This window comes from Macrotis lagotis, chromosome 2 (assembly GCF_037893015.1).
Source record: "Macrotis lagotis isolate mMagLag1 chromosome 2, bilby.v1.9.chrom.fasta, whole genome shotgun sequence".
Taxonomy (NCBI): Eukaryota; Metazoa; Chordata; class Mammalia; order Peramelemorphia; family Peramelidae; genus Macrotis; species Macrotis lagotis.
The window spans coordinates 186,313,520-186,341,267 of NC_133659.1; the positions used below are offsets into that span (position 1 = coordinate 186,313,520).

The 27,748-nt window shown below is 36.7% G+C and overlaps 1 protein-coding gene across 10 annotated transcripts in view; it reads left to right on the forward strand.

Moving 5' to 3' along the window:
* Positions 1–27,748, forward strand: part of LOC141513741 (signal transducer and activator of transcription 5B) — a 67,156-nt gene that overhangs the window by 25,393 nt on the left and 14,015 nt on the right. For 2 of the 10 annotated variants that reach the window (XM_074223867.1, XM_074223865.1), the window contains exons 2-14: positions 15,021–15,113; positions 16,841–16,981; positions 19,413–19,512; positions 19,714–19,870; positions 20,295–20,384; positions 21,793–21,967; positions 23,244–23,374; positions 23,814–23,965; positions 24,257–24,412; positions 24,932–25,111; positions 25,491–25,578; positions 25,665–25,787; positions 27,118–27,210. In XM_074223867.1, the coding sequence (XP_074079968.1) occupies positions 16,891–16,981; positions 19,413–19,512; positions 19,714–19,870; positions 20,295–20,384; positions 21,793–21,967; positions 23,244–23,374; positions 23,814–23,965; positions 24,257–24,412; positions 24,932–25,111; positions 25,491–25,578; positions 25,665–25,787; positions 27,118–27,210 (1,536 nt within the window). In that variant the 5' untranslated portion in view covers positions 15,021–15,113; positions 16,841–16,890. Of the gene's footprint in view, positions 1–15,020; positions 15,114–16,840; positions 16,982–19,412; positions 19,513–19,713; positions 19,871–20,294; positions 20,385–21,792; positions 21,968–23,243; positions 23,375–23,813; positions 23,966–24,256; positions 24,413–24,931; positions 25,112–25,490; positions 25,579–25,664; positions 25,788–27,117; positions 27,211–27,748 lie in introns of those variants that run through there. The other 8 variants (XM_074223866.1, XM_074223868.1, XM_074223869.1 and 5 more) reach the window with 8 other exon arrangements.

The window sequence follows — 27,748 nt, forward strand, 5'->3', positions numbered from 1 at the left end:
CCTTTCTTTTTGCTAATAGAGTTTGTTCCCTTGGCATATTATTTCCCCAATAACACCCTTTTACCCCAGCAGAACTTATTTCACTTAAACATATTTTTCCAGTAGAAAGATACACTCTTCACAAGTATGTGTTCTTTTATGAATTGTATTTAATGAACTGTAATACTCTTCAGTGAACATGACAAAGGAACCAGTTATGGAAGTATTTTCTCCTTAAAGGACAAAAATAAGTACAGTAGATTGAGTCCAGGCCTAAAGTCAAGAAAACTCATTTTCCTGAATTAAAATATGACCTTAGATACTTAACTAGCTACATGATCCTCTGCAAGTCACTGTTGCTTCAGTTTTCTTATCTATACAATGAACTGGAGAAGGAAATGGCAAACCACTCCAGTATCTTTGCCAAGAAAACCCCAAATGGGGTCACAAAGAGTTGGACACGACTGAAAAACAACAACATATCTATAAATATGGCAGCTATAGAAATGACAGAGTAGATCTCTGTGTAGAGAATATTTTGCTGATATGGGGCATTTTTAGGTGGTGCAGCCCTGAGTCTGGAGGACCTGAATTCAAATTGTACCTCAGACGCCTTATACTTACTTAGTTGTCTGACCTTGGGCAATTCACTTTACCCCATTGCCTTGAAAAAACAAAACAAAAAAACAAATAGTTTTTGCTTGATAGTTAGCCCTGTTCACTTTCCTAGTCTTTTACAGTTCTCATAATTAGATTTATGTTAGGGGAATGTTCCACATTCTTCAGTCACAGTTAATGTAATTTATAAGATACTTTATACTCTAATATCTTTTTTAAAAATGTATTATTTTTGAATTTTACAATTTTCCCCCTAATCTTGCTTCCCTCCCCCCACCCCACAAAAGGCAATCTGTTAGTCTTTACATTGGTATACATTGATCTAAGTTGAATGTAATGAGAGAGAAATCATATCCTTAAGGAAAAAAATAAAGATATATATACATATATATATATATATATATATATAAGAGATAGCAAAATTACATAATAAGATAATGTTTTTTTTCAATTAACGGTAATAGTTTTTGGTCTTTGTTTAAACTTTACAATTCTTTCCCTGGATACAGATGGTATTCTCCATCGAAGATACCCCAAAATTGTGCCTGATTGTTGCACTGATGAAATGAGTAAGTCCATTAAGTATGAGCATCACCCCCATGTTGCTGTTAGGGTGTACAATGTTCTCCTGTTCTGCTTATCTCACTCAGCATCAGTTCATGCAAATCCCTCCAGGCTTCCCTAAATTCCCATCCCTCCTGGTTTCTAATAGAACAATAGTGTTCCATAACTTACATATACCACAATTTGTTCAACCATTCCCCAATTGATAGACATTCACTCAATTTCCAATTCTTGCCACCACAAACAGCTGCTATGAATATTTTTGTACAAGTGATGTTTTTGCCCTTTTTCATGATCTCTTCAGGGTATAGACCAGTTATACTCTGATATCTTTATCAGGTAAGAATACATGAGTTTATAGAATTAGTCAAGCAAAAATATAAGCTTGATTCTGAAAGAGTCCTTAATTTAGAAGGAAAGAAGTGTTTTGAACCATTGGATAATATCAGAGGATGACACTCTGGGAATATATTGGGATTTGTTGAAAGAATTAGATATACTTCTGTGCTGATATATATTAAAGAAGATATTATGAGGGAAAAGTTTCTAAGAGGAGGATTCCTTGCACCTACCATTCTGTACAGAGGATATTAAAAACATGTGGAGAATGAGCCCCCACACAGAAGTATTACATTCTCATCTGCCACTCTGCAATTGAACAGTTAATACCTTGTGAACTTTGAAAGATGAGAAAATACGAAATTTCCTTTTCTCAATAGTGTCTCAACAGCTGTGGTTGATAATAGAGAATGTGTCGGGCGTCACTGAGGACAAAGTAGATGTGCCAAGGAAAGGTAACTTCAGGATTCTTCAAAGATACTGACCCTTGGAACATAGTAGCACACACTTAAGTAGAACTCCATGAAGGGAAAAAAAAAAACCTTCAGTAATGAAGAACTGTTGACTTCATCCCTTGGTCATGTGAGCTCTCTTAAGTTTGAGCCCACTTTCCCCAGGGACTCTGTGTGTTTGTGTGTGTGTGTGTGTGTGTTTTAAAGGAAGTTATACCCATAATTTGAGAGGACATTTCTGTAACAATTGTCCAGTTATACCACCTTGCTAAATGTCCCTTTCTAAAAGCTAATTAAGTTTAGTTAGCTGATAATCAGTGAAACTTATATCTGATGGTAGGAATGGTAAGCCTCTTTTGTAGGGATTTAGTCTTCTAGTGCTCATAGGAGTTGGGAAAAGTAACTCTATAGGAGGTATCACATACATACTTACATGCATAGACATACATATTTATTCAAGTATTCTTGAGTTTGGTTTTTTGAGCTTAGAATAAATTAGAAAATACTCTAAATGTTACGATTTTTATTTTTAAGATTAGGATTTTCTCTGATCTCTACCAGCAAGATGGCAGCATATTTACTGTGCTGTAGTCATTTGGTCTGAAATATTCATGCCTTTACTCCTGAATGAATTTAAATTTCTAGAGGCCATTTGGAAGCTATTGGAATCACATCAGTACCCTAGTTTTAGGGTTAAGCTCTTGGCCCAAAACAGGCAGGTGCCATTTAGAATAGAATAATATATCTGACATATTATTTAGAGTTCAGAACTGAGTAGGTTGGAACCAAAATCTAGCTCTTTTTGTGATAGAATTAAAAACTAGGCCCCAAAATGTTCTTGTGTTATTCTAGACTTTAAACTTGTGGGGGGACATCAAATATGGTTAGTGAGGGGAGGGTTGGGACTGCCTTCTATATCTGTCAAAAAATCTCTTAGTTATTTTTATTTCAACATGAAAATAGAAAAAATTGTAACTTGATCCATCTATTCAGCCATATCAGGCCAAATGAAGATGAAAAATTAATCTAAGCTTATAATAATTAATTTTTTTAACAGTTAATCTCCAAATCCTATTTTTTTCTTTGTCTTTGAAGTCTCCTTAAGAAAGAAGCATCATTAGTTCAAACTCTGCTAAACCAGAACTTTCACTTTTTCAATCTGAACTGAATTAAAATTTCTTTGGCATAGAAGAAAGTTATATGAATAAATTAAGTATAAATAATATTTGAGTCCAAAAATACTTTAAAGGATTTAAATACAGTAATCAAATATAAAGGAATGGCAAAAAAATCAATTTTAGCTTTATTTTCCACTTGAAACCACATCATTAATTTGAATTACTATTTATTTGAAATCTTCCAACTAATTGTGAATGTAATTAATTTATTCCTCTGTAATACGAACCACTCAGTAGAAGTGAATTTATTTGAAAAAATAGTGTAGAATTCATAATTTTCACTTACATCCCTCTCCTTTTCTACCCTAATCTATAGTATTAAAAACTGTAGGTTAACTATTGTTTAGTTGCTTTCAGTCATATCCAATTCTTCATGTCCTCATTTAGGATTTTCTTGGTAAAGATACTGAAATGGTTTGCCATTTCCTTCTCTGGATCATTTTACGGAAGAGGGAACTGAGGTAAATAAGATTGAGTGACTTGCCCAGGATCACACAAGTTGGTAAGTGTCTAGCAAGGCCAGATTTAAACTCAGGAAGAGAGTGTTCCTATCTACAGGCCAGGCAGTTTACTCTATCCATTACACCACCTAGCTGCACCTATAGGATAGTAGCAGACTCTAAATGCCATAATTTGGATAAAAGTATAAATGTCTATCTTTTTACTATTGGGTTCTTTATGTATTTCAGGTTAGTTGACTTCTGTGATATAGACGTACTGATTGCCAATAAGTATCTAGTTCATGTGTCTCTCTCTGGGCTTTGACTTAGTACAGCCTTCAAAGGAGATTTTGCTTAGCCAAAATGTAATACTGTAGTTCTCAGTGACAAAGGGAAAGTTCGTGGAAACATGTAAAGTATCTTGTTAATCAGTTATATCTATTTTTGTTTTTACTACAGAATTTTGAGGAGATTAACCTTCATCTAAGTAGCTCCAGAAAATTGTAGCAGATGTAATGACTGAAGAATAAAAGAACAGAAAGAAAAAAAAAACATCACAAACTTTGTTTATGGGCCACTTTCTTAGATGGTTTAATCTTGAATGACAATGTAAAATGGGTACAGATACAAATATCCACTTGAAATTTTGAAACTAACACAGGATTCTGAGAAAGTTTCAGGCTTCAAGAAAAATGTTATAAGACTATGTGAAATCTGAAATTATATTTAACTCTTTTTTCCCATAATGCAGATGCTCATTATTTGTGAGCTCCTGAAAATGCTTTCAGTTCCTTACAAAATGATATTGATGTAGTTTCTTCAGAAATAGATTGTTCCATTTACTTGCTTCATTTTAAGTATGTAAAGTAATATATATGTATTCATACTTCAGGGCATAGTAATATGAAGATTCTGGTTTATATTGTCAGCAGCAAAAAATCTAATAAATCTAGATGCTGATACATTCTCACAAAGGGAAATAGACCTCTATACTTTCCCCATTTCTAAGATGTCTTGTAGTTGACCAAAGCTTCTTATGTTAAAGTAGAATTTTTAAAAAGTAATTATCCACTGGTAATGTAGACTTGATTTTTATGTTGTGCAAATGGATCTTCTCTTTTCTCCTTCTTAAAGTGGTATTTATTTGTTGTTATTCTCTTTGTGTGTTTTTTATGTGTTTACATATATATATATGTATGGGTATATATATACATATAAATAAATAGTTGTATATATAAATAAATAGATGTGTATTGTCTGTATATATACACATACAGACATACACACCTGTTATCTCCCTTTAAAATGCAAGCTCTGTGAGAGTAGCAGTTAGGTCATTCTTTTTGTTTTTATCCTCAATGTCTGTCACAATGCCTGGCATGTAATAGGTGCTTAATATATTTTTGTTGATTGATTGTAACTTACAGATTTTTGAGTGGTTAATAGTCTAATATCTTCTTCTTTTTGACAGTTTATATTCTGGTGTTTTTAGAAATATTGTTACCTAAAAAAAGTGACTCTAGTATTTACCTATTTGTTGACTTGATACATTTTAATTTCACATTTTAAGTTATATTAGACCAATTTTCATACAAATGGTAAATTTATCTTTCATTGTTATTGAATATTTTAATGTCACCAAAATCCTCACCACTAGGCAACTAGAACTGCTGTTGCTTTCCTCAGTAAGAATTTAAAAATATTCTCTGCCTTCTGTCCTTGAACAAAACCTAAGCTAATATCGCTAGTTATCATGCTACAATGTTTTTTTACTGACTTTTTTTAGATTTGAACGAATAGTAAAGCTACTTTCTCATCGTTGAGCTATCTACTAATTAATCTTTAATGCCATATATTCCTATGATTGGTCAGCTTCTCTATTTTAATTTTGTCCTATATTTATTTTAGAATTTTTGATAAATCACCTAAGAGTGTAATTTTTAAAAATTGAGATTTGATTCTCTTTAATTAATTGTCAGATAGATTTGTCTTTGTAATAAAATAGAAAAGCTGACATCAATGAATTTTTTTTCATCTTCCTAGTTGCATATGACTCCTGAATAAAAGACTTCCATGGTATACCTTCTGGCATGAGGGAGAATATGTGCTTATTTGCTTCCAAAATTTGTAGCTGTTTGAATGATTATATCCAAAGAGTATAGAGCTTCAACTCAGTTCAATTCAGCAAGCCTTTTTTTTTTAAACTACCTAGTATGTGCCAGACAGTGTGCTAGGCATGAGAGCCAAAAAAATAGTCTTCAGCATGAACACAGAAGCAACAGGGTTCCATTATGTGCAACATTTTTATCAAGAATTTGATTGAGGGGCAGCTAGTTGGCACAGTGGATAGAGCACTGGCACTGGAGTCAGGAGTACCTGAGTTCAAATCCGGCCTCAGACACTTAATAATTACCTAACTGTGTGGCCTTGGGCAAGCCATTTAACCCCATTTGCCTTGCAAAAACCTAAAAAAAAAAAGAATTTGATTGAAGGCATGTTTGTCTACTTTGATATGAACCTGGGCATAGCAATAAAAGTTCATGTTTATAGGGCACTTCATTTTACAAAATATTTTTTTCCCCCAATGATCCTATTAAACAGCTATGTGATGAAGGAGCTAGAGTGCCAGACCAGGAGTCAGGAAGAGCTGAGTTCAAATCCAACATCAGACACTTACTAGTTATGAGACCCTGGGCAAATCATTTAACTCTGTTCACTTCAGTTTCCTCATCTGTAAAATGTGCTGGGGGAAAAAAATGCCAAACCATTCCAGTATGTTTTCTAAGAAATCCTCAAATGGGATTACAGGGAGAAAGCAGATACAGTAGGAATGACCCTATAAGGTAGATTGTGAAAATGAGACTATTCTCATTTTACAGATGAGAAAACTGAGGTCCTATGAACCTCACAAATAGTCAACCACACAACTAGTGAGTGATAAGGTTAATATTTGAACCCAAGTCTTCTGATTCCAATTTTTTTTCCTACTATCCCATGCTGCCATTCAGAGTCCCAAAAAAGAGTATTGAAAAAACTAAAGCAGGGGCAGCTAGGTGACGTAGTGGATAAAGCACTGGCCCTGGAGTCAGGAGTACCTGGGTTCAAATCCGGTGTCAGACACTTAATAATTACCTAGGTGTGTGGCCTTGGGCAAACCACTTAACCCTGTTTGCTTTGCAAAAAAGAAAAAAAAAGAAAAAGCTAAAGCAGTCTCAAGATTCATGCATAAATGCATAGTATCTAGAATAAGGGCAATAATAATTCCACCAATCAAACTATATTTTGTTGTAATATTATATTTTTGAGTACTACATTTTAAAATGGAAATGGACAAAATTCCTCCAGAGAACAGCCAATGACTGGCACATAAGAAGCCCTTATTAAATGCTTGTTGATTGGCACAAATAATGTTACAGGAACTGGTAATATTTAGCTTACAGAAAAGAAGACTTACTGGACATAATTGTTTTTATAATAATCATGGACCTGGAGGGAAATTTTAACATTCATTCTAACCCTCTTATTTTACATAGGAGATAACTGAGACACAAAATTAATGATTTCCCCCGGGTCACAGCTATTTAGTAGTAATGTCAAGACTAGAACCCATGTCTCCTGACTTTCAGTTCATTGAGTTTTTTCCTCTGCAATAGTGATTTGAAGATACGCCGCACATTTTCTACTCTTAATTCCCTTTGCTCTAATAGGTCAGCTTTTGCTTTCCATTGCTGGAGTCCAGGACTTCACACAACTTCCCGTAGCCCTCTTCTTTGTCTCTGCACAAGTAGCTCTCCTTCCCTCACCCTTCTTGCTTCTCTTTATGAACTGTCTTGATTGCTTGTTAATTGTGTCCCCTGGCTTACTATGTTACCTGGGACCTAGCAAATGATTATTAAATGCTTTCTCTACATCTCTATCTATCCTGTAAAGCTCCAGAGGATAAAGAGTAAGATTTTGAATTACTTTCTAATAATTACAGTAGCCCCAAAATTATATGTAGCACTTTGTTGAGGTCATCAGTTTCTACCACTAGAAGTGTTCAAATAGAGATTGTTAGGGATAGTAAAATTCTCTCCAGTAGTAGCAGGAAATTTTAATGCCTCTCTCTTTTTCTCTCACTTTTAAACAAATTTAATAGAAAGATAAATATAAGGGGAAAAGGCAGAATTTAATAATTTGATGGAGGAATAGAACTAAAAAACTTTTGGCATCTTCAAAACTGGACTGTCAAAGAATATACATATTTCTTAACATCACATAGAACTTTCACACAAACAGACCATGCTTTAGGGCACAGAGATAATTCAAATAGAAAAAGGCAGAAATAGTAAACACATTCTTTATAGACTATAAAGCAATGAAAATAAAAATCAATTCAGAGAAAACAGTCAAAAGACACCCAAATGGAGTCTTAACAATAAAATCCTAAATGATGTCTGTATCAAAAAACGAGATATAGGAAAAATAATGTGAAAAAATGTTAATGATAAATAATATACCAAAATTTCTGAGATTTATCTAGCCTTCAGGGAAAAATACTATCTCTAAAACCAAACATTAAATGTATATATATTTGTTTGCATATTGTCAGTCCTAAGTTCTTTCGGAGTAGAGAGAGACACTTTTCATTTTCTATGTATCCCCATTGATTTACATAAAATAGGCAATTAAAAATATTTAATGATTGACTGTCCACTGCAAATGATAAGTATTTGAACTATATGACTTTAAAGGTCCTTTCCAATTCTAAGATTCCCATCTTCTGTGCCTGAAGAATTTGTTTGAATAAATGTAGTGGTTTAGAAAGTATGACAAATTCTTATTTTGCCATTTCAAAAATATACGTATCTTAGAGGGTGAGATTTTTTGATCTTCATTTACAGCTGAGGAGAGGCTTAGAGTGCTATGCAAACTCACTTCTTATTTCTCTTTTGGAAAGAAGAAAACTTTTTTAATTGTTTTTTGAACTTTACAATTTTCCCCCAATCTTGCTTCCTATTCCCAGCCCCCACAGAAGGCTGTCTGATCGCCTTTATATTATTTTCATGCTATACACTGAACAAAACTGAATATGTTGAGAGAGAAATCATATACTTAAAGAAAAAATAAAATTAATAGAAAGCAAAATTACATGAGATACTTTTTTTTTTAAATTAAAGGTAATAGGGGTGGCTAGGTGTTACAGTGGATAGAGCACCAGCCCTGGAGTCAGGAGTACCTGGGTTCAAATCTAGTCTCAGACACTTAATAATTACCTAGCTGTGTGGCCTTGGGCAAGCCACTTAACCCCATTTGCCTTGCAAAAACCCCAAAATAAATGAATGAATGAATGAATGAACGAACTAATTAATTAATTAATTAATTGAAGGTAATAAATAGTCTTTGGTTTTTGTTCTAACTCCACAATTCCCTCTTTGGATACAGATGGTATTCTCCATCACAGATACCCCCAAATAATCCCTGATTGTTGCACTGATGAAATAAGCAAATCCATCAAGATTGATCATCAACCCCATGTTGCTGTTAGGGTGTACAACATTCAAGAAGAAAACTTCTTCCTAATAAAATGAATTTTCTGAAATGGGATTGCCATTCTTTTCCAAGATCTGTTTGGACTATATCAAAATCAAATTGAAGGGTGTGAGGGGAATAAAAAAATAAAAATAGTTTGTGTGGAATGTATATATGAAAAGGTTCAAGGAGGGGAAAAGATTAATAGCTAGCATTTATATAGCAGTGCTTTTGATCCAAGCACTATGCTAATCACTTTACAAATATAATGTCATATGATACCTACCTTGGGAGGTAAGTGCTACTATTAACTCCACTTTACAGATGAGGAAGCTGAGGCAAACAAGTTAGACTTGCCCAGGGTCATATAGCTAGTGAGTGTCTGAGGCAGGATTTGAAGTCTAGACTTTCAACTGTGGTCCGTAGGCTCTATCCACTGAGCTATCTCAGGACCATATCTGTAAGTTTCTAAGTCTTGAATTCCCCAAGGATCCCTATTCCAGACACCAACCTATTATTCTTAGAACTTGCTCTATCCCAAGCATTTGGGCTCAAGGACTTGAGGACATTTAAAGTGTTTTAAGTTGAATGACTAGCTTTGGTAGAAATAAATCCTTGAATACATTTTTAAAGTCTTCTAAGCCAGAACTGCTTTTCTTTAACCATGCCCCACTACTCTCCCCTCCTATTTTAAACAGTAGCAGGTCAATTTTTTAAAAATTCCTATGAACTTTTTAACTTTTTAGCCATTAACTATGGCTCCTACCAAAGACTACAGTGCTCTGTCAGAAACTTTAGAGAAGCTAATTTTCAGTGCTTAATAATGTATGTAATTTTATATGTGACTTGTTTGGATTGGGAGGGGGAAATGCAATCAAGATCTTTGATAGGAATTCTCAGTATAGAAACTCCCTTTATAATTGTAGAAAAACAGTGTGGAGAGAGCAAGTGATTTTCCCATGATCACATAACTTAGGTGTGAGAGACAGGGCTTGAATACAAGTCTTCTTGACTCATAAGTCCATTCAAGTTCTCTGAGTGTGTTGTGTGTGATGATTCCTTTGACATTTTAATTAATAAGTACTTAGAGTCCTATTTTGCTGGGGTCTTGATATCTATTTGATAGGTGGCTTGAAATATTTGTTGAATGCATATTATTGTTCATCTGAAGAAGTATTGCTGTATTAAGTTCTTTGGAATTCTTAAGACTACTGAGAGTATTGCTTAAGGGAGCTCAGACTATTCTTCTTTGACTAAAAGTAAGAATGTGAATCCATTTCCCAGTCTTAATGCAGAAGCCACTGCGATGATTTACCAAAGATATAAACCACTTCCCTTGTTAGAACGTCATGCACTGAAGATGGGACTGCTTATAAGTAAGCAGAAAAAAAACAACTTGTATTTGGGACAAATGTACAGTTGTTGCATATACAGAGTATCTGGCTATGGTTTTGATAAATACTCTAGAGTAAAAGAACGAAATCCAGCTGTTCAGCTGCATTGGTATTATAGCTTCTATGTTATCCTTGAATTGTCCTAATCATACATGTGAAAAGTTTTAAGATCTGGTGGAGCGAAATAATATTTAGACTTGAAACTTTGTCACAACTGTTTAAAATATTTTGTTGCCAAGAGTGATTTTTTTTGTCATATCTGTTAGTCATTTCATTTTTTAAAAAATAAAGCTGTGTTTTCCTAATATTCATATGGATCTGTGATCTCACTGATTTTGGAGTTCCTTCCAGTGTTAGAGATTTCAGCCTCCTTCTGCCTGCCAACTCCGGGTAGCTCTGGTCCACAGCCTGTGCCAAGTTTAACACAGAATCAAACACACTGGAGGCTTTTGTAACTTTCTCACTTTTTCCTAACATTGTAAGGTTGATTTATTTTTATAATAGCTTATAAAAAACTTTCAATATTGCCATTTCATTCTGTGTTTCTAATTAGTAAGAAAAGTAATTTATGACTACAGCAAGATTTGTTTGGCAAAATTAATAGATCTATTGATTCAGAATAACAACTATTAAAATTACCGTAAATTTTTTTAAAAAAGGTGATTTGTGCTGAATATGCATAACAGCTAATAAAATAACCACATAAACAGGATCAAAAGCCATGCAACTTTGACTGTTTTGGTTTATATTAATAGCATAATAATACTCAGAGCAACTATTTGCTCTCATGTATAAGTCATTAAATATATTAATATTGATATTTGCATAAATTTAAGAGTATCTTATTTGTATTTTTTTAAATTCAGATCCAATACTTTATATAAGATGTCTTAGCTTAGGGCTGTAGTAAGGGAATTAATGAAACTTGATTTAGAAATCATGCATTCTCAGGGACATTTAGATGGTACAGTGGATAGAGCACTGACCCTGGAGTTAGGAGAAACTGAGTTCAAATGTAGCCTCAGACTTTTAATACTTCCTAGCTACATGACCCTGGGCAAATCACTTAACTCCATTGCCCCACAACACCCCCCTCCAGAAAAAGAAATCATGCATTCTGCTACTTGATAAAATTAAGAACTAAGATAAGATCTTCCTGCATTTGAGTAGAATTATTATAAAGCATAATCCTAGATAGTTATGATTCTTTCCCAGGAATTAGGACCATTGATTAAACTGGAAAAGAATGGCCATTCCATCAGCTTTATGGATGAAGAAACTGAGGCCAAGGCCGGGTAGTTAATAGCTTGCTCAATGTCACTGTAGTAAGTATAAGAAGCAGAATTTGAACCCAGGCCCTCTGTATTCAGAGGTGATGCTGTTTCCATTGTACCCGAATGCTTTTCAGATGTAATTTATTGTCATACATTTGACTGATAGGACCTATATAAATTTTTATGCTATTGTTGTCAAGCATTTTCCATGACTCTTTATGAGCCCATTTGGTGTTTTCTTGGCAGAGATACTAGCTTTGTTTGCCATTTCCTTCTCCAGATGATTTTATAGATGAGGACTGAGCCAAACAGAGTTAATTGATTTGCCCAGGCTCATACAACTACTAAGGCCAGATTTGAACTTAGGAAGAGGACTCTATCCACTGTAAAAATCTAGCTGCCCCCACAATAGGTTAACAAAGGTTTAAATGATTTAGAATTAAGGGGTGGCTAGGTGGCGTAGTGGATAAAGCACCGGCCTTGGATTCAGGAGTACCTGGGTTCAAATCCGGTATCAGACACTTAATAATTACCTAGCTGTGTGGCCTTGGGCAAGCCACTTAACCCCATTTGCCTTGCAAAAAAAAAACCCCTAAAAAAATTATTTAGAATTATATGATAATGGATGAAAGAGATCATGTTTTGTTTGAAATGTACCAGCATTAAATAGGGAACTTCTAAGTTGAAAAACAAGTGAGATGATATGAAAGATACATTATGGAAATGGTTTTGGCAGGAGTGTGAAGGACAAAAGAAGGTGGAAGAGACTAGACTTCCATAGATGAGACCTGGGAGTCTGTTATTGCAATCCAGACTAGAGGTAATAAGAGCCTAGGAGAGGTAAGTATCTTCTATCCAAGGGAACAGTTCCTTCAAACAGAGAAAAGGTAATTGTCTAAAGGAATCATTGTAAATATTCAGGGAATTCACCAATAATTTAGATTTTTAAGACATGCTGAACTAGGGTAGTTAAATGGAATACAATTATAAAAGCATAGCCTACTCCAATAAGCAGAGTGTCCACATTGCTAAATCTCAGAATGTACTAAGGCTGTCCAGGAAAATTAAGTATATTAAAAAGAGTCTTAAAGCTTTGTGTGGGAAAAGAGGAAGCACAAAGAAAGGATGGAACCATTACTTATTATAGATGGGACAATGTAACTCACCATAAAGAGAAGTAGAGCCACTCAACTTGTATTTTGCTTTGTCTCAGTTTCCTATGAAAGAAATGGTTTTTAGATGGAAAGGGGCAAAACAAAAAATGGCTAATAGAAGAATTGATTCCCCTGCCAGGTAAGGTGGGTAGTAAGAGTACCCCCAGCTAACTTGATGAGTTCATACTAGCAGACTCAAAGGAATTATTCTAGTGTTGAGTAATGAAAGAACCGGCAGTGATCTTTGAAAGATTATTAAAAACTAGAGATATTAGACTTGGACAGGGACAAATGGGTCAATTTCCTTTTAAAAATTTAAAATAATATTTTATTTCCCCCCTGAGTACATGTAAAGACGATTTATAATATTCATTTTTTAAAAATTTGAGTTCCAAATTTTTCCCTCCTCTTTTCTCAAATCAGTTTTCAAAAAAGGATAGAAAAATGAAACCCCAATGAACTTCAATTTCTAGGAAAATTCTAGAATATATTATTAAGAAGATAGTGAATTGCTAGAAAAGGAAGTAATGATCACAAAGCGTCAACCTGACTTCATCAAGAACAAGTTGTACCAAATTTAACTTATTTCCTTTTTTGATGGTGTTACTAAACTGGTAGATCAGGAAGATGTTATAGATACACTTTACCCAGATTTTAACAATGCGTTTGACAGACTATCTTATACTATACTTGTAGAGAAGATGGAGAAGTATGGGAGAGATGATAGTACAATTAAGTATACTGTTATATACCTAGAATAATTTAAATCTGATCCAAAGAATAGTCATTAATGTTTAATGTCAACATGGAAAGAAATCTCCATTGGATTTTCCAAGCTCTAAACTTGCTCTACTTTTTTTGGCAGTGAGATGAGGAATGAGGGGGAAGGGAAGACAATCAAGGTTAGGTGTTTTGCCCAGGGTCACATATCTAGTGTCTGAGGCCACATTTGAACTCCGGTCCCCTTGACACCAGGGCTTGTGCTTTTATCCACCTGACTGCCCATTTTGCTCTACTAACTTTAATCTTTTTATTAAGAATTTGGAGAAGCAAATGTGGGACACTTAGCAAATTTGTAGATGACAGATTTGTGAGGAATATTTAATACACTTGGATGACAAAATCAGAATTCAAAAATACTATCACAGGCTAGTTAGAAAAATTGGCCAAATCAAATAATATAACATTTAATAGGGATAAATGTAAAGATTCACATTTTTATTCAAAAACTTATAAGTTATGGCTAGACAGCACTTCATTTGAAAAAAAGCTTTGGGAATTTTAGTGAACTGCAATGTGAATATAAGCCAGTAATTTATCCATTAAAGCTAATGCAATCTTGAACTGCATTGAGAGCCATGGTATCTGGAAATGTAGGAAAAGAGGAAGTACAAAGAAAGGATGGAACTATTGCTGTTCTCTGCTCTTGTCAGTCTTCATATGGAGTGTTGTGTTCAGGTTTGGTACAACATTTTAGGAACATTGATAAATTATAGATTATCTAGAGAAGGGCAATCAGAATGGTGACAGTGTTCAAATTCATTCTATAAAAGATCAAAAGAGGGATTTGGGACTTTTAGCCTAGGAAATAAAAATAAACAGGGAACATATGATAGCTGTCTTAAAGTTTTTGAAGAACCTATCATTTGGAAGTTAATTAGACTTGTTCTCTTTGGGACTAGAGTATGGCATGAAGAAGAATAATGTATGGTCATTACAAAGAAATAAAGTTAATTTTGAGGTAAGGGAAAACATCTTAACAATTAAGGCTATCCACAAATGGACTCCCCCTGGAGATAGTGAGCTTTCCTTCACTTGAAATTTTTAAGCAAAGACTGAATGAACTTTTCTTTCATTGAACTTAAATGTAATTTCCTTATTTGTCAATCGATTTCATTTTTAAGAATTTCTATCAATTTTTGATCTAGTATTTTTCAAATTAACTATCTAAATATTGCTAGGTGAATGAAAATCTCAGTTTATGAGAAAGATCCTAAGGGATTCTTTGAGGTAATGATTTCATGAGTTTCTTTTCTGTAATAGTTATCTCTTTATTTTCTAGATGTGTGTTATTTTCTTCACTGGTTATTTATAGTACATTTTTTTTAAATCCCAAGATATTTTTCTTCTACAATAAACAATAAAACAACAACAACAAAGACTGAATGAAAACTTGGAGTGGATCTGTTGTACAGGAAATCCCATTTCAGGTTGGTTTGACTTGATGGACTCTGAAGTCCCTTTTACCTCCAAAATTATGTGATCCTCTATCATTTTCAAATGTGTTTTGAGCTTCCCAAATCCAAGATGTAAGATATCTTGATCCAAAACCATGACATTCAATAAAGTGTTTTATTGATGTATGGTTGAATAATAAACTGAGTTAAGTGCACTCCTTCTGGAAGATTCTTTTTCCTCTGGTTTAGTTCTTATACCCACTAAAAATATTGCACCTACTCTGTAGGCAATTTTATTGTGATCTCAATTAAAAAGCACCAAATAAAGTGTACGACTCAAATGTTGCTCTGCAACATTGCACAACCCCAAAATAGATGCTGGCATCCAACCTACTTCTCACTGTTGGCTAACTGACCTGTCCCATAAATAGCTCAGTGTTATGTGATCAGATAACTACAACTTTAGGAAAGTAAAGTTTGTTGGGTGTAGTATCTGTACTATTTAAGAAACTATAGCAAATATTTCCTATCTTAGATGTAACTAATCACTTAGAGTTCTTTTTACTCTTTGATAACTAAATCCCCTTGGGTGGATTCTAAAACAAATAGCCCTACTTATGTAAAATTTCATTATTTGGGGTTGTTGTGATTTTCCATTTGATCTTTTGTGAAGGAAAGTGATGTGGAGCTTTGCTCTCTAAGTTCTGGTCTAATCCAATTTATGATGATGATTGAGATGTAGATTTTCTGGTGGTTATGAGATAGAAGGTATGGATGGCAACCTAGGCAAATAAGTAACTCATTCTAATTTTTTGGTAAAGTAACACATTTTTTAAAATTGAGAATTTTTTTATTTTTTAAAAATATTTTCCCCAATTACATGTAAAACCAGTTTTTAACATCCTTTTTTTTTAAATTTTGAGTTCCAAATTCTCTTCCTCACTCTCTTCCCTTTCCTGGAGGCAATAAGCTATTTGATATAGAATTATATATGTGCAATCAAGTAAAACATATAAAATTGAAACCATCTTAAAGAATAAAATTAAATCTGTTCTATTTTGATCCATTATGTGGATCAAACATGTCCTCCCTGATTTTAATTGGAATGTGCTGATAATGATAGTAGTTTTTAAAGTGTCGTAATGTAGCTGAGCATTGCTTCAGAAATGTCATGGCAGTAGACCTTGAAGTTGAATCTTGGAACATTTTCCTCAAATGTCTGCTTTTCGAATGCAGAGTCCCATATGTTACTGTATGGTGAAGATTAACAAGCTATATAATATTTTGTTAAACATTAGGCATGAGGCATTTTCACCTTGCTTTTATGAGTTTGCTTTAAAATAATTCTTTATTACATTCTCTAAAATCAAAGGATCTCACATCCCTACCATTTTTATTATTTTCCTGTATAATGTTAAATTATCACTTTATTTTGGCAGTGGGAGGAGGAACTGAAAGAGTAGCTATTAAATAGTAGATTTTAAAAATTGTTCTATGTTCTACAGTAATGGTACTTTTGTTCTTGGGATTTACTAGACAACAGCTGCATCAACCTTGTCAGGCAGCTACTTATATGACCACTTTAAGTGACATTAGTATCAAAGTCTGATAAAAGTCACACTTAATGTTGAAATCTGTAAAATCTGATCACTAGACCATTAGGAGAGGTCATAACCTTGATTGCTTTACAGTTTTTCCTACAGTGCGAATTCTTTTAACAATTTTTACAAACAGCAACAAAACTTGGTTGGTTTATTTAGCAGATTGTGAACAATGGCTGTGTGGATCCAAGCACAGCAGCTCCAGGGAGATGCCCTCCACCAGATGCAAGCATTATATGGCCAGCACTTTCCCATCGAGGTGCGGCATTACTTATCTCAGTGGATTGAGAGCCAAGCTTGGTATGTAAACTAGTTTTTCTTATTGCTCAGTAATTTGGGGATCTAGAAATTTGATCTTTGCTTAATAAGAATGGTAGAAAGCTAATTTAGACTTTAAAATTTTGGGGGGAAGAGAGAGAGAGAGAGAGAGAGAGAGAGAGAGATTGGAGCTTTGGGAATTTTTCTTCCAGAATTGGAAATTTATTTTTTTTTTACTGAGACTTTTCAGTCTTGATCTGATTCTCCATGAGCCCATTTGGAGTTTTCTTGGAAAAGATACTAGAGTGGTTTGCCTTCAACTCATTTTGCAGATGAGAAACTGAGGCAAACAAGACTAAGAGACTTGCCCAAGGTCATATAGCTACTAATTGTCTGAGACCTGATTGAAACTTACAATAGTATCTGAGGCCAGAATGGAACTCAGTCCTCTTAACTCTAGGACTGGTAACCTCCTAGCTGTCTGTTAGAATGTTATTGCTAATAAATATGAACCATCAAGTTATGCTGTGAGCTCCCAAAGGGTGCGAAACATTGTGTGTGAGTGCTCTAGTCACCATATTAGAAAAAAGAGAATATGGGTTTTGTCCTCAAACTTTAAGGCTTAAAGGGATGGATAAAATTCACAAAATTGTATCCAACAGAAATTGCTACAAAATGTAATCTGTTCTCTCCTTGGTGATGTCTTTGTCAAAACCCTGGCTATCAGTGTCAATTTCTGTCAGCCTTAAAATTAAGTATTTCAGACATAAAAACATCAATGCATTGAAATGTTTTTCAAGGTTTTAAAGGACAATTCATTGTGGTTGCCATATTAGCGTAGGTGCCTCAGGCCTCTTCTGTATGACAGACCTGGGAAAGAACCATTCTCTTTGCTAATGTATACATAGGATTAGTTGCTTTTCACTGATTGTGCCACTAGATGAATTTCCATTTATAAAAGTGACATTGGGAAATTCCAAAAATGATTAGAGTTTCTTTGTAGTTTTAAAATGCCTTAGGCATGAAATCAGCTATTGGATTAATAAAATCTAACATGTCAAATGTACTTTGCTTACTATCACTCCTGATATTTATTCACTTAGGTGCTTTTTTTTTTAGGGATAGGATGTTCCATTTTTTTGTGGAAGGTTATTAAGAGAAGGCAAAGAGACAATAGCAAGTTTCTATTCAAAATTTTAAAACTCCACCAAGCAGTTTTATAATAACTTAAATGAATACTAAAGAATTGTTTTTAGATTCATATATACCCCTAGTCTTACATTGTTTGAGTGATTATATCATTATAAGGACTTTAACAGGAAAATCTTAAATTCAGGTTTAAGCAGGACAAAGTAAGACTGTTCACATCATTAAAATAGGTTAATAACTTAGTTCTGAATTGAGGCAAATTTGACTTCGAGTTTTATTTAAAATTTGAAAATATCTCAAGAGTAAGGAGAGCCTCAAGCAGGAAAATTCTGCCAAATTCAACATTAGTGGTGTAGGGTTATTCTTGATACCTTTCCTTCACTTTTATTTAGTGCATCTTATTCACATTTTAAAAATTTGTCTTTCCTTCCTCTTTTTTCCCAGTGTTGACTTTGGCATATTATTTGATAGAGTAAACAACTAAAGTCTTTGAATACCTCTGTATGTGCCTACATTTGAAAACAGATGCATTGGCTTCAGGGATGGGCAATGAAATATAAAGTCTTTTTAGTACTAGGTCACTTGTTTGGATCCAATCCAGGTCAGTAGTGACTGAGAGTTATTTCAATCTGACAGCTGTTTGATTCCCTCTGTGAATGGAGTTAGCAATTTTAGTACTGTCTAGAAGCAATTGTTTGGAGTTCCCAAAATAAACAAACGAAATCCAGTTCTAAGATCCCATGCTTTTAAAGTAGCTTAGTCATTCATTCAGCATTCACCTACTGTGAACACCCAGAAAAGGAGGAGTTTCATTATCATATACATATAAGCAAATAGACAAATAATTTCTAGGGAGGAAGGGATTAGAAGTAGATCTCCTATTGGAGATGGCATGTGAACTGAACCTCATTCTCCATTACTGGAATATTAACACTGCCCAGGTTTATAACCCATGCTTTAAGTGGCTACCTTTCACAAACACTATGGGTATCTTCTTTCTAGATCATTCATTTTCAGTATTTAAGGCAAATAATACAGAGAAATTGACCAGTTACTGTATTTATGTTGCTGTTACTTCCAAGTCTCTTCTTAAGAAACATAATGTCTGATCCTTGGTTCTGACAGAGAAATAAATCACTATGAGAGGAGGGATATGTAAGATTGCCTGAAGGCAGTCCTCTATTTAGACTCTGGAAGAGTCTAAATTCAGACGGGGGTATTGTTGTGTTTAGTGAAAACTGAGAAGACCACGTATATGTCAAAGTTCTAGAACCCTTATTGCCCATAAAGTACATGGAAATGCTCCTTCTCCCTTTGTTTCCAGGAGCAGATAGCACAAGCACCCCAGAGCAGACCTGTGGGAGAAAGGACAAGGGACAGTACTTTATAAAAGGAAAGAAACTAGACTATACAGTCCAGCCAAGGTAATCAGTGAATGAGGATTAGATGAATAGAAGCATCTAGTTGATTTACATGGAGCAGATTCCTGAAAATTTTCTAATTGGGCACAAAGAGGTAGTTTGTTTATTTTTAATGATATCTTGCCATGCACTGAGGTTGCACATTAAAAAGCACATGAGGAGTGCATGTATATATACATGTGTGTGTAATTTTTTTCCCTCCAGGGACTCAATAGATCTTGATAATCCACAGGAGAACATTAAAGCTACTCAGCTCCTGGAGGGTCTGATCCAGGAGCTGCAGAAGAAAGCTGAGCACCAAGTTGGGGAAGATGGGTTTTTACTGAAGATCAAGCTAGGGCATTATGCAACTCAGCTTCAGGTGAATATGAAATCTGAGTACAGCTACTCCTTCCTTCCCAGGAAATCTGCTACTTCTTTTAGAACTCTCATTCCAAAAAAAATTAAATTTGTTTCTTCAGTCCATTGTTTCTTTGTGGCATATCTAAGGAGGGGTATCAATTGTAAATGGACTCTGTTTTTGTTGATGTTTACTCTTTTTAGAAAAGGATATATATTTTTGTAACTTACTCTGTATCCTAGATTGTCATCTACTGATCAAGATACATATTTGTTTACTTATGTAGTTGCATTGTTAAAAATGCTTCCATGATGAGTTCTTTTCAAAACACAAGATCAGAGGTGTGAGGATGCTTTTCACTAATTAAAACTTAGATTCCTCAGAGAGTAATAGATTCTATAACTTAGACAAGATCTACTTGGTATTTACTGTTTGATTCTTTCAGAGCACCTATGACCGCTGCCCTATGGAACTGGTCCGATGCATCCGGCACATACTATACAATGAACAGAGGCTAGTCCGAGAAGCTACCAATGTAAGTGTCCCAGAGAGCTTTGTAAGAGCTTCCTCTCTCATCGGATTCTTTCTTCACACTGAGTGAATTTCTCTTATGCACAGAAAACTATTCCAAGGGCTAAATGGGGCACAAAAGTAATAGGAAAGATGGTTTATGGCCCCAAGTAATTTACTAGCCTATAGGAGATGTGAGACACTCATATATCAAATTATTTGATTTTATGATAAAATATCACAAACAGGTAAATGAACACAGTTCAAGGAGAATGAGAAATGCTGAGGCTTAGGTTTTGATGAATTGGGTGGTAGTCGAAGATGCTAGAAAATGTTACTGGTTCTGAGCTAGGCCTTTTGAAAACATTTAAAATTTTTGTTGATATCATTTGGTTTTGTGTTACCTTCATTTCTAAATATATCCTTCTCCAGCTTTCCCCTAAACTGTAGATCATCCCCTGGAAGAAAGGAGAAATGTCAGTCAGCAAGCATTTATTAATCAATTACTGTGTTCTAGGTCCTTTCAAAAAAAAAGAAAAATACTCCATACTTCTTGTTCTTGTGAAACTCACACTCTAATAGGGAAAGAAAAAAAAAGACAATTTAAGCAAAGCTAACTGATATACAATTACACCTGATGGTACAAAAAACTGTTACATCCCCACTGCTCCCAGTCCTTCCCTCATCACATGCCTCCTCTGGGAGAAACTCTGGTCCTGAACAGAACTGATCTAGTGGGAGTAAGAATTAGGTTTTGATTATGAATTGTTCTCTATGAGAGATGAGGATGGTGCTGTTTTTTTGAGAATTTGAGGACAAATCCTCTTCCTCTGAGAGTCATATCATTTAGAAGTGGGCTGGAAGATTAAACTGGTTGAGACAGAGCAGAATGTCTTCATGGAAATAAATCACTGAATGGTAGGTACTACGGAAACCTGGTGACATTGGCCTTGTTAAGTCAATGGGTGTGTGGGGAAAGGGGGAGTTGAAATCTCTTTGAGAGACCGCCATCTAGATGTCTGTAACATTCTATTCCATAGCAGGAGAGAAAGAGCTGAGTGATTCAACCAAGTTGGGTCTGTCTGCACTGTCCAGAAAGAGGAGTCCTCATTGTTAGTGAAAATGATGCTCTGGAATAATCCCTCTTCTTATGCCCCCTTGGAAGTCCATTGAGGATTTCCTCAGATGAGACTAGGCTAGAAACAAACCAAAATTCCCTTTTTTTTTTCCAGAATTATGCCCTACAAGAGTCTCCTAGTTTCCTAGCTGAGTCTTTTCCTTTCTTTTGTCTGAATGGTAATTGTCTTGTCCTTGTGGTAAAGGTTTGGAGACTGTGGAGTGTACCACAGAGAGCCACTGGCTTTATCCAAAGCCTCAGGCCTCTGTGGCCTTGTGACCCTGCTGCCTCTCCCCTTGTCTCCCACTGTGTGCAGTGTAGTTCTCCAGTTGGAAACCTGGCTGATGCTATGTCCCAGAAACACCTACAGATCAACCAGACATTTGAGGAGCTTCGCCTGGTCACTCAGGACACAGAGAATGAACTGAAGAAGCTACAGCAGACCCAGGAGTATTTCATCATCCAGTACCAGGAGAGCCTCAGAAACCAAGGTGAGACCAGTGTGGCTAGAGTCAGGGTTATGGTTGATGGTGGGACCAGGAACCACCAAGAGAGCTAAGAACTGGAAAGAAAAATGGGGCTTTTAGTTGGGGCATTGGCCTTGGACTAGAGCTGCCAAAAAGCCCATCACTGATAAACACAGAACACAGTGGCAAAGACACCAAAGAAGAAGGAAGGGAGAGACTTGATCTATCCTCACCCAGCTCCTAGTCTAATGGGGAAGCAGCTCACATTCTCAGACAGCTCCCAGTCTAAGTACAATACCAGCTACTGCTGTGATCACAATAGATGTTTTTAAAATGCCCACAAACTCAGAGCACCTCATCCCCTTAGAGGAAACACAAGTGAATGTTGCATGGGACATAAAAATATCAAGGTCTGCCCAACCAGGGATGGTGGGAATTAGTTGTATTTGACAGATCATGGGAAGGCTGGCTTTGAAAGGGTTTCCAGGAAATGTCTGGAGCTCAGAGCTGGCAACTGAACAGCCCTTCCTTGGGTCAGGGGGATAGTGTCTACCTTGTGCCTAGGATGTGGGAACCTTTGGAGCAGAACCAGGCTAAGGCTCACCTTGGAAGAAAGCAAGTGTGGAGCTCCAGGAGCTCCCTCTCCTGGTCTCTTAGGCTGGAGCCTGGCTTTGTCCCAGGATAGCCAGACAGGCATGTTATCAGAAAGACCAACCTCAAGTGCCTGGGCTGGGAGCACAGTTGCTAGCAGCTGGGACATGAGCACCCTCTCTTTGTGAGAGGTTGGGTTGAGATCAAACAGCTTCCCCTCACTTGGTAGCTTCTGTTGGATCATGGGATTCTGGTGCCTCTCTTCTTACTCTTGGGACACACACACACCCCCCTGTGCAGCCTCCCTCATCACATTCCTCATCTGGGAGAAGCCAGGTAGATTAGAGGGGATGTGAAGTAGGAAATGGACCCTGCTTGTCCATTGTTGTATTTGAGGGGAAAGGATGAGGCCTTCTTCAACTAGAAGCACTGTTGGAGAGGAGACTGAAAGCAGAAGAGGCGGTTGCTCAGAGAGGTCTCTCTCTCTCTCTCTCTCTCTCTCTCTCTCTCTCTCTCTCTCTCTCTCCCCCCTCCCTCCCTCCCTCCCTCCCTCTCTCTCTCTCTCTCTCTCTCTCTCTCTCTCTCTCTCTCTTTCTCTCTCATTTTGGAGGGGGGTATCCCCCATTCCTGATCACAAGATGCCTGAGTCCCCAGGCTTCCTGTGTGAAATCTAAAGGAGAGTGTCCTGGTTTGTTCCTTTCCCCCATAGCTCAGTTTTCCCAGCTGTCACAGTTGAGTCCCCAGGAACGCTTGACAAGGGAAACAGCACTTCAACAGAAGCAGGTGTCTCTGGAGGCCTGGCTGCAGCGTGAGGCTCAGACTCTCCAACAGTACCGTGTGGTGAGCACCTTCCTTTCTTCTCTGTCCTGGGCAGAATTGATAAGGGGGTGAAGGGTGGTGGGTGTCCTTTGATGGACAGCAGTGTCCTGCTCTCTTTTGGGGAAGTTGAGCCAAAGAACCAAGCAGGGAAGCTACAAGGGGAATCAGGAGCAGGGAAGCTGAGGCAAGAGAAGCAAGGAAGCCATGTGAGAAAAGACCTTCCCCATCATCTTCTTCTTTGTTAAATGGAAGAGAGAAAGCTGTACTCTGAGCCATCCAAGGGTCCTGGCCTTGGAGTCAGAACCCTGGGTTCTATTCCCCAGCACTATCACTTACTACTACTTCTTCTGGGGATTGGAGCTGGACCTCTATGGACTTCATTGCTCACTAGTCATATGAGGGGGCTGGAGCAGAAGATATGTTAAGATGCCTCCCAGCTCTGATCCATTGGTCTTTGCAGGAGCTGGCAGAGAAACACCAAAAAACCCTCCAGCTGCTCAGGAAGCAGCAAACTATTATTCTGGATGATGAGCTGATCCAATGGAAGAGAAGGCAGCAACTGGCTGGGAATGGAGGGCCCCCAGAGGGCAGCCTGGATGTCCTTCAATCTTGGTATGTGAGGGAGGTTACTTGGGTCTGTATGGGGCTTTGAGGATAAGGCTTTTGGCCTTGGATTTTTGTCCTCAGTGCCAGTTTTCCAGACTGAATGGTTAGAGAAGGTAACTGAAGCCAAGCACCACCCCTCCCAACCTAATCCTCTACTGTGGTTCCTTGTTTTCCTTGATTGGAGAGAAAGTTCCTATCTAGCATGGGATATCATTCCCTAGGTCAGTATTGGGTCAGCCTAAATCTTGGATAATTTACTCCATTCTCTTGTGTTACCCTGTGGCTCTCCCCGCCCAGGTGTGAGAAGTTGGCAGAGATCATCTGGCAGAACCGGCAGCAGATCAGGAGGGCTGAACATCTTTGTCAACAGTTGCCCATTCCTGGACCTGTGGAGGAGATGCTGACTGAGCTCAATGCCACCATCACAGATATCATCTCAGCATTGGTGACCAGGTGACTTCATCTTGAGCCAGCTCCAGCGTTGGAGAGCAATGGAAAGTTCTATGAATCACTGAGCTGGTAACATCTGGCTCTCCTGTTGCATACTGTCCTTTCTTTTGGACTCTTCTTCACAGGCTGTTTGGCCTGAGCTTTCCTGATTCTCACTCCCAACAGACAGTGTCCTGGAGAGAAATTGAGATACCTCCCAAAGCACAGACACCCCTTCACTTCTTCCCCAATCCAATAATCTCTAACTCCTTTTGGCCTTCTATCTTAGGTCCCTTCTCCTACTTGCTATCTTCTAACTCAGTATTCTTTTGGATAAGAGTAGAGTTTTTGCAGCTTCTTAGAGGAGATCTACCCATCCCTAGAAGTTGAAAGGACCCAAGGTCATCCTTAGCACACCTTGCTGATTGATCTCCAAACCATTAGAAGCATTCTCTTTTTGCTACTTCAGACTGGGGGAAAACTGCCTCATGAGAAGGGGTGTGAGCAGCATCCTAGATATCTGATTATTTCTCTTCCTTCCAGCACTTTCATCATTGAGAAGCAGCCCCCTCAGGTCCTGAAAACACAGACCAAGTTTGCAGCCACAGTGCGTCTCCTGGTGGGTGGAAAGTTGAATGTGCACATGAACCCTCCTCAAGTGAAAGCCACCATCATCAGTGAGCAGCAGGCCAAGTCTTTGCTGAAGAACGAGAACACGCGAAAGTAATGATGGATTCCTTTCCTTCCTATCTGCTGCTTCCCCTGGGGTCCTTGGGCTTTAAAAAAGAAAAGATCTTCTCTCCTAGAGAGAGATCTGATTATTAGTCATCCCTTCTCTGATACCTTGCCTCTCTTCTGTTCTCCCAAATAGAGGAAAGAGACATCTGTTAAGGTGCAATTACTTTCTTATCCCATTCCTTTAGCCTATTCCCCTCTTCCTGTGTAATTGTTCATTTAGAGTTAATCTCTGCTTCAGCCTACTTTTCTGTCTCGAGTGTGATAGGTCTTTATCACTGCCCTAGTTTAATTTCAAAACTTGTGCTTTGACCCTGAAGCTTGTGGGTCCTTGAAACTGGTTTGTTGTGGGGGATCTTGTTTGCAGTGATTACAGTGGTGAGATATTGAACAATTGCTGTGTGATGGAATATCACCAGGCAACTGGCACCCTCAGCGCACACTTCAGGAATATGGTGAGGAGAGGAGGGCTGGAGGGATGAAATCACCCAATTTATTAAAATCTTGGATTGAGTTGTCATCTCATTTCTTCCTTTCACAGTCACTAAAACGTATTAAGAGGTCTGACCGTCGTGGTGCAGAATCAGTAACAGAAGAGAAATTTACAATCCTCTTTGAGTCGCAGTTCAGTGTTGGTGGGAATGAACTGGTTTTTCAGGTCAAGGTAAAAAAATCTCTCTACCAATCCTGTTGGCTTAATCACTTCTGAATATAGAGCAATTGTCTTTTCTGAAGTACTTTAGTCATCCCCTTCCTTTTACTATAGAGTGTGGTAAGGTTATCTCAGGGATAAAAGCCTGAGGTCATTCAGGAGATAGTAACTAGGTGAGCAACAAGATGCCATAAGTAGATTGAAACAAAAACAATAGATGTATCATGAAAAATTTCCCAGGCAGCTTAAAGTGTGAATTTGAGTACTTGTCCCAGGGATTTTTAGTGTTTGTTTGTAAAACTCTAAACAACTCGGTATTTTGGGGCAGCTTCTAAATTCCTGGAGCCCCTCATGTTTATGTCAGAGCTAAGTAAAATCATAGTTTTTTTCCCTAGAATAATCCAAATGCTGTGTTCAAGGATCACAGTTGCTTAGAGCCAAGGGTGTTGAGATTTGTTAGTAAGAAAAGGAGGGAGACTTTTGTCGTGGCAAATAATTGGAAATAGAGGGGATGCCCATCAATTGAAGAATGACTGAATAAATTGTATATGGATGTGATGGAACACTATTATTATTCTATGAGAAATCATGAGGGATGTGATTTCAAAAAAGCCTGGAAAGACTTGCATCAATTGATGCTGAGTGAGATGAACAAAACCAGGGCAACATTATAAATATTAACAATAATATAAGGTGATAATCAACTATGCAGGACTTGTTCATTTCAGCAATAAAATAATCTAAGACAATTTCAATGCACTTGTGATAAAAAATACTAAGAGGAGGAACTATGAAGTTTAAAAGAAGACCAAGGCTTATTATCTTCAATTTTTTAAAAGCTTTTAAAAAATTATTTAAGGCAGTGGGATTAAGTGACTTGCACAAGGTCACATAGCCAGGCAATTATTAAGTGTCTGCATCTGGATTTGAACTCAGATCCTCCTGATTCCAGGGGCCTGTACTCTATCCATTGCACCACCTAACTTCCCCCATCTTCAATTTTTAAATGTTGTCTTATGTATTCCATAATTTTGTTATCTTTGTTTTCTTTCTCCCTTTTGGATCTGATTCTTCTCTCACAACACATTCAGTTTTGATCTGTGTTTTAAAGCCTGGCTACAAATGTAAAGCCTATATCAGATTGCTTTCTGTTGGGGGATGGGGAGGGAAGGGAGGGAGGCAGAAAAATGTAAAACTTAAGACATTGCAAAAAAAAAGATTGGTTAAAAACTACCATTGTACATAATTGGAAAAACAAATAAAATATTTACATATCTTTTTAAAAAGGAAGGAAAGAATGTAATGGTTGTGGAATCTGACATTTCTTGTTTGTTTCATCTAGACCCTCTCCCTCCCTGTGGTGGTGATAGTTCATGGTAGCCAAGATAACAATGCCACAGCTACTGTTCTCTGGGACAATGCTTTTGCAGAACCTGTGAGTATTTTCTTATGTCCATGCCTTAATGTCTTCAGACTGATGTCTTGATTCTTTTTTTGAGGAAAGACCCCTACTGGAATTAGAACAATAATAGTATTCTTTTTTTTAATTATTTTTATTTCATTGAATGTTTCCCAGTTATGGAATGCAGTATTTTTTTAAATTATTTTATTTATTTAAGGCAATGGGATTAAGTGATTTACCCAAGGTCACACGACTAGGTAATTATTAAATATCTGAGGCTGGGATTTGAACTCGGGTCCTTCTGACTCCAGGGCTGATGCTCCATCCACTGTGCCATCTAGCTGCCCCAAATGCAGTCTTCTTAATGAATCCTGAAGTTGGAGATAAATTTTGTGTTCCTTCTTATTAAAAAATGTATTTTATTATTATCATTTTCTTTGACATTACTTATTTTTCTCAATTTACTTCTCTCCTCCCCTTTTCAGAGTGCCATTCCCTAGGATAAAAAAGAAGGGAAAAATAAGTTTACCCAAGCCTAGTTTTAGTCTAACGTTATTTGTCATGTTCTTTA